The following is a 17,252-nucleotide window of genomic DNA, read 5'->3' on the forward strand; positions in this document are numbered from 1 at the left end:
TTTTTAAAAAAGGTCATTATATTTTAAAACAGATGAGTTATACTGTTAGTAGCCAGGGAATGAGTGGAGCAAAGAAACTGCACAAATTTTAGATTATGTGCATTACCAACACACCATCTATAACAACCACCTAACAGGCTGATAGGTAGAGCAGAGTTGAAAAATGCTGGGAGGAAGAGAGGCAAAAGCATACACTGTTAAATCGTATGTAACTAACCTGTGGACAGACAGTGGATTTTAGCCTTTTAACTGTTCAATAAACCTAGTATTTTTGTACAAGCTTACTTTGTGGGAAAAAGGAACAAAAAACCCAACAAAGTATCTCACAGCCTAGCACAGGACTAATGAATAAGACAGATAGCAACGGAAAGACAGTCTCAAATCTAACATCATTCTGCAATAATTTTTTCTAAATCTTCTTTTAGACAAAATTACTAACATGCTGCTATTTTCTGGGATTATCCTCATTCAACAACAAATCTGAATTTACACATTAGTCTTTTGCCAGTGTTAAAATTCTTACATTCCCATGTATCCCTTTCCACAAACGATGCTCTCCTTTTAAGCTTACTATTTCCCCAATTCCACCCTCAAGTACATTTTGCTACTCACTGTTATTGATCATTATAAATTGAAGTTTTGCTGTATTCTGACTTATGTTACTATATTTTAAGAGACTTCAGCATTTTCATATCTATCTTATTAGCATTTTCTTTCCTTGGAAAGTTTAGAGCTGTAATGCTTTCCCACCTACCTGAGAGAGGTTGAACGTAGCGACAGTGCTATCATCATATAGAAGAATATTAATAGTGTCTAGCGCCCAGGTACTTTCAGCCAAAAGACCAGATTTAAGAGACATCATCACTCTCCAGGCCTCAGGAGTTACTGGAGAAAGAAAGGTTAAGCATAAAACAGCATTAGTGCAACCTTTGAGCGTTGAAAACTCGGTAAGTTTTGAAAGAATAAACTGCGACACTCTGAGGATGCAAAATATATAGGAAATAGTTACTGAATAGTTACTGAAACACTGCTTAAGACCATGGTTTCACCGTTTAGTCCTGTTATGCTTTTCTGTAACTCTTACTTAGTACTAATTCTGGAGAGCATTTTAATGGGCCATTCTTCCTGACCTTGCAGAAGAAATTATCTTACAAACTTCTGAGAAGCTGGCTATAACAAACAGTACATGAATACAAGTAGAATGTAGTACAAGCCATGAATATGGGAACCTGAGGTATGGGAACTTGAATGTGTGAAATGTAACGGGAATTCAAGATAAGAAGATACTTAGGAAAGAATTTGGAGAGAAACAAAAGTGACAAATAATGTGGCCCGAAAAAATGGGCTACTCGAGTAAGGCAGACGCTGTAAGGACACAGAGCCAATAACTCTGTTGTGAGCTTCCATGGAATGAGAATGTGGAAATCTTTGCTCACCTAAATGTTGCACTGGTGATTTAACAGATATTCTGATGGATCTTTCAACAAATAGCATTTGGAAGCCCGAGACAAACTTTATTTTTAATGTAATGTTATACTTTTTGAGAACTCAGGTCTCCATATAGAAAACTGATTTCATATAATGTTGAACTTGCTCGTATAAGATTTGCCACCCACACTGATACATTTGCTACTACATTTTTAGTGAACACATAATAGTTACCAAAGTTAATTACTTGTCAAAGCAGTCTTAACATGTAAAAGAAAACAGAAACCAAAGTTCCTTTCTCCCAACTTGTTTTGGCATTTGTTTTTATACTTACCAATATCTTTTGAGGTAATCTTTCGTCTTGGTTTTAAGACTGGTTGCGATGCTTCTACGGAGCCTGGGGGGAAGGTGATTTCTCGCCTAATCGGTGGTGGTTGGGGTGGAGGTCCTGTGACCTGTGACACTGGAACTGTGGGTATAACCTTTTGCATCTTCATGGAGGGTAGGAAAGGAGACTTGCTTGGAGACATACGGTTTTCCAAAGAGCGCTGGAAGGATGCTGGACTCGGAGCTCTAGAGATGTGATTTGGCATAGAGGGTGGTGTCTGGTAGGATGACTGAGGAGGCCGAGTGATAGGCTGCATGGAGGCTGAGGATGACATATAAGAAGGCTGACGTTGGTTGACATGAGAAGGCCACTGACTCTCGTGGTTTATCCTCTGGTCAGGTACCATCATATCATCAGTGCGATTCATCCCTGGATACGGTGGGGCCTGTGCAGGGCCTCCTGGACCTTGCCTATTCTGGTAAGGGTAAGGCATATCGTTTCGTGTTGGCCACATGTTCTGCTGAGGACCTTCAGTGGAGGATGATGACTGCATGGGGCCACCAATCATTTGGGGAGGTATTCCATGCTGCTGCATTTGTCCTGGGCCCTGCATCCTCTCCCTGTTATACGGATACGGATACTGTCCCTGCATAGGCCTCCTATCAGGCCCAGAGTAAGCATTGCTGTACTGGTTATACATTTCTTGTTGCTGGTTGCCATACTGCATGTTATACATATCCCCTTCATGGCGCTTGGCTGGAGGCCCATACATGCCGTCCATGTGTCGCTTGTAGTTCTGAAAAGAAAAATCAGAAATAAAATTTGTCACTTTTACTACATACACAGTAATAGCGATTGGCTGCAAGCTCATTTAAAAAGCTGAAGGCTCCTAGCTCTGGAGGGCTTGTGCTGATTCCAGTCAGGCACACATTGCTGTGATCGAGGCTTTCTATTTTAGCCTCTGTTGTGCTGCATTTATAACTTAATTTGAAAAGGAAACTTATCCTTGGGCTAAATTTTTTTATGCTTGCTCTTGTGTTCCCTCCTTTCCCTTTCCTATTCTGTCTGTCAGAAGAAATTCCATTGGCCACTTAAGACATGCATGAAAAGGCAACAGTCCTCACCAACAAGATACTTTCATTCCTTTTTTATGCTCAGTCTGCTAAGAAGACAGATTTAAAAAAAAGTCAAAACTACTCAATGACTTTATCTCTTAAAGGGACAAACACTGAGTGAACTCTTAAAATAACAAGATACATTGCAAGCATGCATGTCTGAATGCTGGATATTATGACAGTGCATAGTAGACACACAATATATTTACCAATGGGAGAAAACATTCCCCTGCCTTTGTTACTCCACATAATCCTCTGAAACACACCTGCTTGGGCAACCAGCCCTCCTTCCGAAATCATCCTAAACACACTGAATTTATTGCGAGATTATTGTAGCAACTGCTCACATCGAAATGTTCTATTCTGACTTATGCAGGTTCTTACACTGCTGATCAGTAATGAATGAAGCAACATTTCCCTCTTGTTTTTCACCCTCTCAATTGGGGAATGCTGTGTGAGGTAAGCTGTTATATAGTCAGGGGAGTTGGGCTGTTTATAAATCATACAACTTGTCGGCATTTAAGACAGCAAGACAAAAAAGATGGGTTGTGTTTTGAGGAGAAAGTAAGTGGTAAAGTTTGCAGGGGTCCTTAGATCTTCAGGGAGTCTGATGCACAGTTCAAACTACCTCAAATGCTCTCAAGCAAAAAACGTTTGAATTAAATTGGCAATTTCTGAATATATGATGTGTGGTAAATTCAAAGTTATGGTTCCCATGGTATCTATATCTACATATAGATAAAATTCTGTATGTATTCTATATGGGTCAGTTAAAACAGCTCTGGGATTCATAAACTCATCTTCCAAATTTGGTGCACATAAAACTGCAACTGCTGAATTGCTTGAAAGTATATGTATTTTTAACTTGCTATAGAGCTGCCTGGCTACCTAAGAAAAACCTATTTTCAGTCTTACATAAACAACTTGCTGTGGTAAATCTCATGCTTTGGGCCAATTTATACATTAAGAACTGACTCAGTAGTTGCCACACCTAAAAAGAAGGTGCTTTTTTTTGCTACAGTGATTCCACATGCTTAAAGCAGACACCCGGGAATGAAGCAAGTGCCTTTTTAAAGGCAGATCAGAGCTGTGTCTATGCAGTGGCAAGATGCTTAATGGCAACCAAGTGCTGAGGACAGTGATGCACCTCAATTCCTACTCCTGTGTGAGGGTTCAGCAGGTGACCAAGGCTGCACAATGTGTGTCTCTCCACTGGGAAAGGGGAGTTGTGAGACCTCGCAGAAGAAAAAAATACACTAACACTGGTAACCTGCCGTGTAACAACTCTCAGCCTGTAAGCATTCATACAAGAACTGAAAAACTGGCTCAAAGTACTTTGCTAGCCCCAGGGGTTCATGCACAAAGCACCTTCTTCCCTGCCATTCCCTAGCCTTCAGGCTATGGATAAAACTCTGAAAGGGTTATTTTTCACATTCTTCTTGAACCACTACAGTGTGAAACCTAGGAAATTGAAAGAATATTGTGGGAGCAACCTGGTCTTTAGCTAGGTCAAAAAGGGGAATGCTCCGGGTGTGGGAGCCCCCTCTGGGGGGGGGGGGGGGCAAGGTCAGGATTCTCACCCTTCACTCTTCTATGTTTTTTTGCATTCGTGCTTGAATGCATTATGCATTCAAGAGCCATTATACAAAGCATATAAACAGCAACAGAGACAGGGCTCAATGTATCCTTTCACAAATTCTGGTTGAATTTTTGCTTTAACAAATTAGTTCACATACAACCTACATATTTTAGCATGGAGTATCACTAACTCTTCTATTATGCATCTTTGCAATTTCCCCACTAAATCACCTTGGCTGCTCATATATGTTCACAATAAAGAACAACAAAAGTCTTTTGATTACACTATTTCAGAGACCCTATGAACTACAGAGGCAAGAAGTCAAACTTTGTAAACATTTTTAGTACAATGTAACCTAAGAGCTCCATTTTTTTTCTTTTTTATTTTTTTAAGTCTGAATTTCCTAGTGAATCATAGTATCACCAAGCTTGGAAAAGGCCCCTAAGATCATCCACAGTCCAACCATCCTCCTTGTCACCAATATTTTCCACTAAACCACACCCCTCAGTACAACATCTAAACATTTCTTGAACACCTCCAGGGGTGGTGATTCCACCAGCTCCCCGGGCAGTCCATTCCAGCAGCTGACCACTGGCTCAGAGAAGTGAAACACTAACCCAGACAGAAAAGGACTACCTGTAAGTAGCTGAAAACAAGTGCATTTTGATAACTGTATCACAAGGAAATGCTTTCTATTTTGGAAGCTAGCTGTAATTATTCTGTGACTAGAACTGACTTCATAACATGCAGAATGAAACTAAAACCTTGTTGAAGTCATCAGAGTTTTGTCATTAACTTACAAGATATTATTTTGCCCACAAAGCAGTAATGATACATCTTACAAAAACCTTAATTATTAGTATCATTTGTATTTACAAAGATTTTATAAACAGAGATTGAAATGTACAAGTGTTTAAACTATTAACACTAAAACATTTTTCTTGTGTATTTGTAACATATTACTAGAGACAAGATACAGGGAAAATGCCATCTGCTATATATTAAAGATACGTAACTCAGGTGACCCACCACAGCATTCTAAGTAACTGGCAGTACTGCATGTTTTACTCTGTTCTAGTTTTCTGTTGGTTCACTTGGCTACTTGACATAATTTGAGTCAATCTGCCAGTCAAGTAGTACTTTCCAATTTGCCTCTGAAAGTGAGGCAGCATCACTCCACTAGCCTATTAATTATACTTTCCCACTCTGCTGATCATTAGCTTGGGACATTCACTTGATACACATTCAAAGCCACAAAACTTCTAGAACTTCTGTTAAAATTTATGCCCTTCCAGGTGTAAAGAAATAATCTCCTATAGCTGTATATGTGCTGCTTATCCTTATGGGCTGTGATTCTGACCTGAACTACAGTGCTCCTCTGTGCCAAAAGACATACATTCCATCAACAAAGTTTTGAGTGTATACAGAATTTTTGAGCGGCATTTATTAAAAAAATATTATGAATGTAGCTGTTTTCCCTTCTCCTACCTGCTGCTGTGGATACATTCCAGGTTGATGTCCTCCATACGGTGGCTGTCCTGAGGGAGGTCCTTGTCCTGGATACTGCTGCCCATATGGTTCATGCCTAAAACGAAGCATTCAAATCAACACTTAGAGCTGCTGGAGTTTTTAAGATACCAGAGAAAGGACACTGCTCTCATGATCTTGCACCTTGAAGACACTTGTCATTTGGAATCCTGGTGAAGACATGGTGTGGGATGGTCCAGAGACTAATACAGTAAGCTCTGCTGGAGCAGTGGAAGGAGGAAAGCAAAGCAGGTAGAAGGAAAGAAGCAATGAAGATGCAGGGGAGAGATTTAGGAGTAGCGTTAGAAATGGGAATAGTGTACGGTCAGCAAAGAGGTAAGAAAGGCAGCTGCAGTGACACTAGGAACCAGTCATAGCAGGATAAAGTCCTGATGTATACAGCTCAAAGGCTGAGCATGTCAAGATTCTTGTTTTTTACAGCACAGGTTTCCAAGAAGACTACTTTCTGGATTAAGAATGTAATAAATATATAGGTATATAGGTTAAGTACTCAATCAATACCTAACTGCTAATTTGAAGAGAAATTCTAAGATTCTAAATGGTGATATGTGCTACGGTATGTAGCATTTAAACACATCTTTACTGAGTAAAAACAGTGCTCTTACAATTTTGTAATCAATCATGTACAGTCATGTAATTTTTAACTAAAGCTACATAATGTCACATACACAAGAGGCAGAGCTGAGCTGCACTTGGAAACTTACCTGTGGCCTCTTATGACCTCTGAGGGGCACTGCAGTGCAACTGCAGTATTTTTAGCACATCTGAATGAAATTTTGTTTGTGGAAATGAACTATTTGGAAGTATTAAGACTAAAACATTAACACTGTCTTGCAGACCAGTACATGAGTAATTACACTCTGTACATAACCAGTAAGAACTTACCTATTTGAGTATAAGAATGGGAATAATATATCACAGACAGTCTGAGAAACAAAACAGGATTAGAGAACCCGATGTGTTAAATGAACTGATGAGACATGGCTTTTTCAAAAGCAGAGAAGATACATGTATTTTTATGCCTTGATGAGAGTAAAGCAATAGTTTTTCAGTATCTCCTAAAACGTTGATGCAGATGAAAATACCAGTTAAACGAACCATATAACCGAAAGGAAATGCTTACACTCATCCAAGATTGGATGTATAATTAGATGAAACTGGGCTAAGGTACATGTACTATATATACATACAAGGAAACTTTCTGAATGTTAGTTTGGTTAGGTACAGGATAACCACAATCCAAAAGAAACTGTGGAAGCTTCAGAATACGTGTCATTTAATGCTGCCCTGAAGAACTTTGGCCTGTACATTCAGTTCAGTGATGGCAAGGAGATACACAAGGCAGTATGCATGCTCCTTTTTTAACATCTCTGATTCTATAGCTACACAAAGTCAACCAATTTTCCCAATCCTCTGTTACACTCCAGAAACTGAACCGATGGTAAAAACCTAAATCAGAGCAGGCAAAGCATAAGCAACACCAAGAAGTTGCATATTCTATGTGCCCTCATAGAGTCTGCTAGCACTCATTAGCTGGTTATTGAAGATATTACAAACAGAGAAATCAATGTTCACCTTTGCTGGCCAGGGTAACGATTAGGAGAGTACATGCTTGGGTCACTGTTTGAAGGCACCATGTTGCTTTGACCAGGTGGTCCCATACTGCCTTCAGGACCCAGCCCATGATCCGACCTAAAAAATGACAAAGGAAACCCCATTCTGTAAAAAGTACTTATTCTCCAAAATCATATCCCTTAAAGAAAATATTCTCTTGACTTATCATCTTCCACTTTAATCAGACTTCCCAGCACATGACCTGTTGAGCAGCATTACAGTTGTGTTACTCCACACACCTACTACTTCAAACTATGAGAAAAAACTTTGTTCCTCTGCTGCACTTGAAGACTCACACTGCGTAACTTTGGCTGCCACAAGGAAACAAAAAGGGAAGCTAGGGTACACAAGCTAATGAAAGTAAAAGTGGGAACATTGCCAGAGCTGCAAAAGCTACTCTAATACTTAATATAATCCAAACATTCTCCAACATCTCTGCTTGCTATAACAGTGTTCAGTTGTCCGATGTTTCATTCTTTCTTTTTTTTTTTTTTTTTATTATTCCAAAGGCTTTCCTGGGATAAACAAAGAGAACCAAATTTATTTTTGCTTACTTCACTGAAAGCAAACTTATGAGGGTCCTGACAGATACACTGAAATACTACTGCCCCTCAGACAACAGACTCCAGAATCTCTAAAGACAATTCACTAACAGACCACAAACCAAACACAGGCTGTGCATTTTGTTTTTCAGAAAAAGCCCACCAACAACTGTTTAGGTGAAAACATGGCAAGAATACTCAAGTGCTACTTTCTGCCATCACAGCCCAACACAACAGCCAGCTGAAGGCAGCTGTCAAACATATCCACTTGCTGATCTGCTGCAGCTTGAGTGATTTAGAAAGTTTAACAATTCCTCCTCATTAATTCCTGTGAACAGCTAGATGCAGTCATTACCAACGGTTTAACTTCCAGTGACTTAGTACAATGCTGTAGGAAATACAGGCTGCCACGTTCTCTGCAATGTGAGATGGGAAAATGAGAGGGGAGATGATGGCTTTCACTAACGGTCTTTGCTTTTTCCTGAAGAAAAACTCACCTCCTGTCATAGCCACTTCCATAAGAGAACTGCTGTCGCTGGCTCATGCTCATGTTGGACATGGCTCCAGATGGGTTCTGGTTATACATTTCCTGTATTCCACTGTTAGGCATTTGTCCAGGGGTCATGAAAGGCTCGTTGCTTCCAGGCACTACAACAGTAAAGGAAATTAAATATATTATTCTGGGGGTTTGAAGATATCTTTCTATTAAATGATATATTTTAAAATAATGTTCAGATTTCTAACACTGCCAAGGAGAATTAGCTGGTGTCTGACAAGCTCTCCAGGGCCTGATGAAAACTCATGAAGTACTACCACTACTAAGATGATGGTTATAATAATATATAGGAGCTGCAAGTGAAGAGAATAATCTTATCATACCAAACCAAGCTCATCAGGCACTGAGGCAGCTTCTTCCCTGAGGTCTTTATAGCTGAAGATGAACTTGCTCTTGCTCTTTTCACCCCCAAGAATGCTAAATATGAATTCAAACATAAACCTTACCGAACAGATAAATCTCATAGTTTGGATTATAAAGCTGCAGGAATCAGGCTCTTCTTTTTTCCTATAAAGCACTCATATATATATATATATAGACTTGCTTACAGAAAGGCTATTGTATCCTAAAGTAGCTTCTTGAGCAGGATGGGCATATTCTAAAGGTCCAAGAAAAGGCACATGTAGTACTATATTTCATATAAATCCCCAAAACAGACAGAGGAAGTGACTCTATCCTTTAGTCCTTTCTTGTAGATACTAAACAGACAGACATTTCTGTTTTGACTAAAGGTAAATATGATACGTATGACAAAGTGCAATAAACCCACTTAATCTCATGTGGATACAATAATTAAAATTAATCTAAGACAGAGAGACCTTCCTCTTATTCCAAATGTGTTTTACTAGTGACTACAGTTCAGGTAACAAAATTTAAAGGAAAGGTTTGAAAAAATTGTATCAGGATAGCTAGCTATCTCCTCACTGCAACATATATGAGGCACCTTGATCTTGGTAAGTCCCTTCCAACTGAACTGTTATAGTCTAGTCTAGTCTAGTTTGGTCTGGTCTGGTTCCCTCTTTCTTTGATTTCTGGACCTCTTCTTCCTGTTTCTCCCTTTTGCTCTCCTTCAATTTCCACTTCTTAATTCCACCTCCTTCATCTGCTCTTCTCTTTGCAGCCAGTGTGAGTCCTACTTATATTCTGACTTCCCACTTTCCTACGTACATGGTATACAAGACGGATTCACTTTAAGCACATTTTACAATATCCACACAAACATCTGTAAGTTAATTGCCCCAAGGGACAAGAGTCAGGCTTTGACATCAGTTTTGGTTTTTGCTTTCTAAACATAGCGTGTTTATCACCTTTTGTCAGGGGTTGTCCAAATGAGAACAGTTAGTTTTCCTATGCTGAAAAATATGTAAATTATGACAGCATTAGGAGATTTGCTCAGTTGCACACAGTGTCCTGCTGTACCACAATCAGGTCTATTTCTTCACAGCTTCTTCTTCTAGCATCGAAGTCCAGCATCTGATAGGCAGAGTTGCTACCCACATTCATACTGCACTGCATAAAATCCATCCCTAGGAATTTATGCCATCATTCCTGAAATTTGTTCCTATAAGCAGGTTTAGGAAACAGTTAAGTCTAAAATACACAGCATGACCCTGAGAAGGGAAAATATGACCAGAATTGAACAATTGCACTGGATCTGCCTTTTTGCTACAAGAATGTAGCTGTTTTTGCAGCAAGAATTCCACTGTTTTGCCAACAGCAGAATCAGCTGGACATGCAGCTCATTCTGATCACTAGAGTGCCCTGATAACATTTATGTGAGTAGGGAAGAAGACGCCACAAAGAAAATACCTTTTCTCATTCCACCAAAAGGATCTTTATTCGGCTCATATGGCATCCTTCCCATCATATCTGGCATGTTTATTCCCTGCTGGTACGGTGCATTTGGCGTCATGGAGTTTCGCTTCGGGAATGCTGAATCACTTACATCAGAAAAGGGATCATGCACACTAACTGCGCTGTTTCTAGTGGATGAGAAGAAGGAGGCATTAACATCATCGTGTATTCATAAGAAATGTGAAAACAGACCAGCCTACAAAACACTGCTGTGTTTGTCAGTGATCACCACAGGATTCATCTGAGGAAGAAGCAAACAACTTTCACAATCATTAAAATCTAACTTTTTTTTCTCCAAGCTTATCTGGATACTTACCTGAATGACAGGGGTTTTTCACCTAACTGTGCATGTTCCTATTAGCCATGTAGAAGTCTAAACTCTTCTGAAATTTCACAAAGCTGTGTTCCTCACAAACACACAAGCTTTATATGCTGCGTCAAATTAGTATTATTTTTTATCTGTTTCATATATTCCTCCTAAAGACTAAACAGCTACTTGATTTACCTTCCTAATATCATTTCTGAAAGGGATCTCTTGGTCCATCCAGCTGAATTCTCTGTTATCTCACTGTTACTATAATACTTTTTTGATAATACTCTGAATCTGTGCACCCAGGAAAGAAAGCTACATATATAAGGTTCTAAGATGATGCTACTGGTTTCAACCTCCCACCCCAATCTTCACATATTCACACGCTCTAGCTTGCACTACTGCTTGTTTGATCCTTCTCTGATAATGCAGATCCTAATCCTTCCTCCCTTTCCTTCTCTTCCCTCCAGAATGAGATGGTTTTTTGCCACTCCTAAGGTTGGGTTGGCTCAACACAGAATCAGATGTGTGCCTGTATAGTTGAGAAAAACTAACTTTAACTGCTATAGAATAACAGCATAAGAGAAAATGAAGCAAAGCCTACTTCATACCTGCCACCCTGCATAGGTGTCATCTGTCCATGAGGTGTTGATGCTGGTGTTGGAGGCTTCAAATCGCCTGGCACTTCTGTCATGGAATTACTGCCAGTAGACTGTGGAGTCTGTGGGCCTTGCAAGGAACCAGAATTAGCTGGAAGATTAAAGAAAAAGGAAATATTAGAAGGTAGTAACCAAATTATTGCAGAAATAATAATAATCAGTGAGAGAAACTGGTTGTTTCCCCCATCGGCCTGCTTATACCATGCATCTCTACTTTGTAACTTCCATAAAATCCTCTGAGACCAGGATATGCTATGAGGTAATAGCCATCATCTTTCCTAGAACCACAAATTTAAATCGCTGCCTGAAGCAACATGAATAGAAATCATCTAGATGAAGGATCATTTAAATCAGAGGTCAGAGGTACAAAGTTAATTGTCTATAGTTTACAACAGAGTAGATGAAAGCTGTTCTTCGGCACAGCTTCTTTATATATATGATCACTACCACAATACAGATATTTATAAAGCAAATTTCAACCAGAAGCTTCTTCTACAAATTTAAACCACTGTATTAATATAAGAACATAATCTATTTTACTACTAAAAGGCAGGCATTTCTGAGATGAAACATGGCTAATAGTTAGGGGCACACTGCAACCCTATGCCATCTTTGAGACAATGTGGCAAAAGACTGAATTCAAGAAATTTAGAGGGCCATTAGGGGGTAAGAAGAAAGCGTAACATTGTAAAAATAGCAATGGACAACTTAACAAAACGCAGCTAGGATCACCGTAGAGCAGGTGTAACAAGATCAGGTCAATTCTGCAAAAATTTTTATGCTGAGATCTCAGACAGCAGTAGAGCACATGCACTACTGGCCTCCTTAACCATGGCGAACAGCATCACAGAATATCCCAAGCTGGAAATAGCTACATTTTTGATGTGACGATAAATGGAGAGAAGCATGTAATGTTCTACTCTAAAGAGACTGAGCAGTAATAAGGACATTAAATGAATACATCACATAAGCTAATGATAAATTACATTCAGAACAGTCTTTTAAAGTAGACAGTGCAGTTTCTATTTTCATACAAATACTGAGAAAGTCCTCCTCCAACATATGATGTGGCATTTTTTCTGATTTAGAAGGTGATAGATGGGCATCAGTAACAGTGCCTAAGCTTCGTATCAGACTGCAATGTCTACTTTGGTGTTTGAAGCAGGAATTCTTCCCAAGGAAGTGTAGGATCAAGTCTTTGGATGCTATTTTCAAACAGAAAAAATCACAAACCTAATAAACCTAGAAAGACATGGCAATGGCTTGAGAGGTGTTTTTGATTCTACAAACCTTCATGCGAGCATTTTTAAGTGCCTGACTATTGTCATCCAACAACTAATTAACAAAACTTTATAAATTACTGTTAGAGGAAAAACTGGAAGCAGCAGCATATGCTGTTCTTCTCTATGTGAAAGAGAGAGTAGTTTATAATTGACTCAGAATCCTAGAACACACATCACCCTGACAGGCAGAGCTTGTTTTTAACTGAAGAACACCCTTTTTATGTGTTTCATTTATATCTGTAACACATGTTCCACTATTGGAAATCAGTCTCAGTAGCAAGAGCATACGTAAAATGCACATTTTGTAGACCATGTTGCTCCTGTCCTCACCTTTCTAAGGTGTGTTTGGATTATATTCACCTTGCAATGAGGTTCAAAAAAAACGTCAAGAAAAGCTCTCTGATAGCATTAATACAGTTACCACAACGTGCAACAGTTAATGCTACAGCTGACTGAGGGCTTTAGTGCCGTAATAAAATATATATGTAAAATAATAAAGAAAATCATCATGTTCATGTAAAATGAGCCTTTTATATATAAGACCCCAGGATCATTTTCCTGCCTTTTTGTATTCTAAGGTCTGCTGCACTTTAAACACAATGCTAGATTACTTCTAAAAAGCTTGAAAGCATTTCTGAGTTGTCACACGCCATCATCTTGTTATATCAGAACCATGTAAGCAAACACCTTACTTTACCCATATACTTACAGTAAAAAATGATATTGCATCACCCTGCACATTTCTCTGATGATTGGCTTTTAAGCAGCAATTAAGTTCTTCCCTATTCTACCTGAGCAAAGAAATTAATTCATATCTAAAGTAAATCTAAATAAAACAAGTAAAATACTTTTCACTATTAATGGGCTGCGTAAATATTCAGAATCTTTCTTACACATAACATTATTTTTAGATGCCTTTTTTACAAGGAAAGTTTTAAGAACGAAAAGAAGATATCCAACTGAGAACCTGCAAGCTACATTTCTATCTGCTTGGTGGTAGTTATAGTTGTTCCCCACCACCCTGACACTTTTCTAAATGACTGCTAACAAACATATGGAAAATCAAAGGCAAATACTATTCATAAAAAGTGCAAAGTTTCTGGTACTGTTTACTTAATGAGCTTTGCTCTAGGCCTTTGCTGGGTGAGGCACACTCCTATAGAGAAGGGACTGCAAACGTGTCAACCTCTGGATTAGGTCATTAGCCACCAAGAAGAGCTCAAGTGTGGATATATATATCTATCCATGTCATATGCTCATAGCTCACTGAGTAGTTAATTCCAATATTAGTGTCAGTGGAAAAAGCACATCCTTGAGGAAGAATAATCTAAGTGCATACTTGAAATGTTTACTACTGGTAGAGCAGATATAATTTTTAAGTAACATAACTCTTTTCCTTGTAGGATGTCATTTTCAGTTACTTAAAGCTTTGCAGTGTTTCAGCCAATCACAAGGAAGTTAACCAGATGGATCTTCTCAAGCTTTTTTTTTTTTTCTTGGTCCTCTAAAAAAATTCTACACAATACCGGGCATATGAGTGAAATCAAACTTTTTACAAGAGTTCTTAGATGTGTGGTCTTTTTTCAGAGAGTCTGAAATGCTGATTTGTGTCTGGGCAGAACAGGAGAGATCATACAAAGGGCAATACATGGCAAAACTTAGAAAACTGTCACTCAGAATGATATTCATGACCTAAATGTCTTGGTGGTTTTTCTTGGTTTTTCTTATCTATAGAATGGGAATCACACTCCTTTTTCTCTTCAGTTGCTACTGCAAAGGCTGATTAATTATTTTATAGACTTCATATGCAGTTGTAATGAAGACCAAGAGAAAAAAACAAGGAGTGAAGTTATAGTTCTCTGTTTGAGTCTGATTGAAGACAGTGGCACAAATAGAGGTAGGTCATCAGTGAGAACTGAAGCCCTACACGCCGTTCACTCAGGGACAGAATCACAGCACTGCTTGTTTTTTTCCTTGCAAAGCCTACATGGCAGTGCGGGCTGCTTTCAGGAAAGACCCTTTATTTACCAGAACAGAAACACGCAGATTAAAAAAAAAACAAACCCAAACATTAATAGAAGCATTTTCTTGCCAGCAATTTTTTCCCTCTAGGAAAAAAAAAGAAAAAACCCAGGAACCTCTTGAAACGCCATTAATATGAGGCCTGACATGCTCTCTAGGATATGCCTACCTTTTGCCAGAAGCTACAAATGTATACTCTAAAGTAAACAATGGAAAGGTTACTGAGGGTTAAGCACATTCACACACTCCAGCCCAGCAGCCAGCTGCCACGCTGGGAGGGTAATTTACACGGCACAAACCCAGTGCCCCACTCTGGCCGGGTGGGGGCATCGGCTATGGCAGAGTCCCTCCTGGTGGGAGCGGGGTGTCTCTGCCTGCCCCCCTCCTCCAAGCCCTCACCCATCCATCTTCCGTGGGGATTCCCTGGCTGGCCTCACCGCTCGCATGACATCACCTGTCTGCTAAGAATAGCACTTCAGTCAGTCAGCCAAGACAGACGGGTTTGGTTACAGAGGCACCCATCAAAAGGCTGTGGAGTGCCTCGTCCTCGCTGTCCCCTCCCCAAGTCTTGTTTCTCTGCTGCCAAGTAAACGCTCCCTTGCTCTCCTCCCAGAACATGCACATGTTCTCCAGGTCTATTGTGACTCAGCCTCTGCTGATACCGGGGCCAGCAGCTCTGTGTTACTCAGGAGCATCCCCCCTCCCAGCTGTGCCTCAGAACCTATCCCACTCCTTTGGCACAGGGTAAATACCTCAGTCTGCATTTTTCAGAGTCACACAAACTGCACAATGCAGCCAAAAATTCACAGTGCATTTGCTGCTGATAGTAGTGATGGGAAATCCCAACCATCGTATTACAAGAAAATGGACTAACACATGAACCCAGACCACTGCATCACAGTCCCCTAAGTTCAACTTGCACATCACATCTTTCCCTTGAGGGGTGGGTCCTCCTGCTGGCACCTGCCTGCTCCAATTGTCACACTATATTTCTAGCGTGCGCACTACGATGCCCCAAGAGTCACCTTTGAGGCAGCCACACAGCCACCCTTTGGATGAGGGACATCCACAAGAACCAACTTGCTCTGACCCTGTGCTTCTGCTTGTACCTTCCTGAGCATCTACACTAAACAGGAACTCGATTCTCCTCCATACCAAGAAGGTTGGCACAGAGCAGTTGAAATATTTATTTTCAGAAATTTTATGAAGATCAGCTGGTTTTTAAACTCTTGTGACCCAGATCTTGTAGCATCAGCTGTAGAACTGGACAAAATACTACAGCCCCTCTCTGAGACAATCCTCCCTGCTTTTTTTTTTTTTTTTTTTTACCAAAATTCCCAAAGCAGTAACACTGCCATTAGGTCTCTGCACAAGGATTTGGCTTCAAAGCTGTTTTGCCTATGCTGAGCTAGCTGCGCAACAGAGGTGAATGGTTAAAGCGAGGACCCTCTGAGGCTACTGTTTCTTGTTGTATTGGGCTCCTGTTTCCTCTGAATGCCCAAGAGTAACAGATTATCTAAAATACGTCCACAACTCTACTTCTTTTGTGCAGCTAATGTTGGCATACACCGAAGAAAAAGGAGCAAGAAAAAAAGCTGAGTATTAGAGAGAACAGGCCTGTACTCTCTGCAGCGTCTATACCTCAGCGGGATTTCATGTACTGAAGCTGAAACACACTGGGAAAGCCTTTCTCTGTAGAGAAGTGCAGTCCATTCAGTGACACGAGTTCTTTTCTAGCCAACAAAACAAATCTTGAGATCTTTGCTTGCTTCCTCCTCTACTAGTCTCTATGTCCTGCTGTGTTTTTATTTTAGAAAAATAGTTTCAGTTCCCCTCATAGATGGCTTCCTTGAATGTTATGATAAATTTAAACTTGGACTTTGTCATTTTCATCTGCAGTGCCCTGATACAAAGGACTCAGTAAAATGGTACATCTGGTATTTCTTTGTTTCCTGCCTATGTATTTAAATAAGGATTCTTTAGCTCAAACTTCAGCTGATTCACAGCGATTGTCCCTGAACAAACTGCTGAGAGCAGTGCTGGAGGGGGATGGGCAAGGGAGGATACCACAAAGCACAACATCCTTTCATTTTCAGTACTGCTGCTGCTTCTAAAACTGCTGTTTTAGAAAGAGATGAACTTCCTCATCACCCTCCTTTGTAAGCCTGAACAGTTTCTTGCCCCTTAACTGTCTTGTCAGGAATGACAGGTAAACACAACACCTTTTAATTTTTGCACTGGGAAATATTCTAGACATACATGCTCATTTCAGATCAATAAACATTCGGACTACAGGTTTCACTTTTTGTGCTGAGTGTATTTCTCCATCTTCTGAACTCGCCTTACAAAGTCATCTACTTATCTTATGTGTTAGGCAATCAGCACTGGGGTACCTGATAAGTCTAAATGCCAAT

The 17,252-nt window shown here is 39.8% G+C and overlaps 2 protein-coding genes across 2 annotated transcripts in view; both read right to left on the reverse strand.

Annotated features, from left to right (window-relative positions):
• ZDHHC14 (zinc finger DHHC-type palmitoyltransferase 14) overlaps window positions 1–17,252 on the reverse strand; it is a 515,017-nt gene that overhangs the window by 208,144 nt on the left and 289,621 nt on the right. The window lies entirely within an intron of this gene.
• The window catches only part of ARID1B (AT-rich interaction domain 1B), a 318,747-nt gene that overhangs the window by 3,956 nt on the left and 297,539 nt on the right, over window positions 1–17,252 (reverse strand). The window contains 6 exon segments of the mRNA XM_048935631.1: window positions 755–885; window positions 1,763–2,552; window positions 5,939–6,035; window positions 8,652–8,802; window positions 10,520–10,692; window positions 11,486–11,624. Coding sequence (XP_048791588.1) covers window positions 755–885; window positions 1,763–2,552; window positions 5,939–6,035; window positions 8,652–8,802; window positions 10,520–10,692; window positions 11,486–11,624 — 1,481 coding nt within the window.

The sequence above is a fragment of the Lagopus muta genome, chromosome 2, assembly GCF_023343835.1.
Source record: "Lagopus muta isolate bLagMut1 chromosome 2, bLagMut1 primary, whole genome shotgun sequence".
Taxonomy (NCBI): domain Eukaryota; kingdom Metazoa; phylum Chordata; class Aves; order Galliformes; family Phasianidae; genus Lagopus; species Lagopus muta.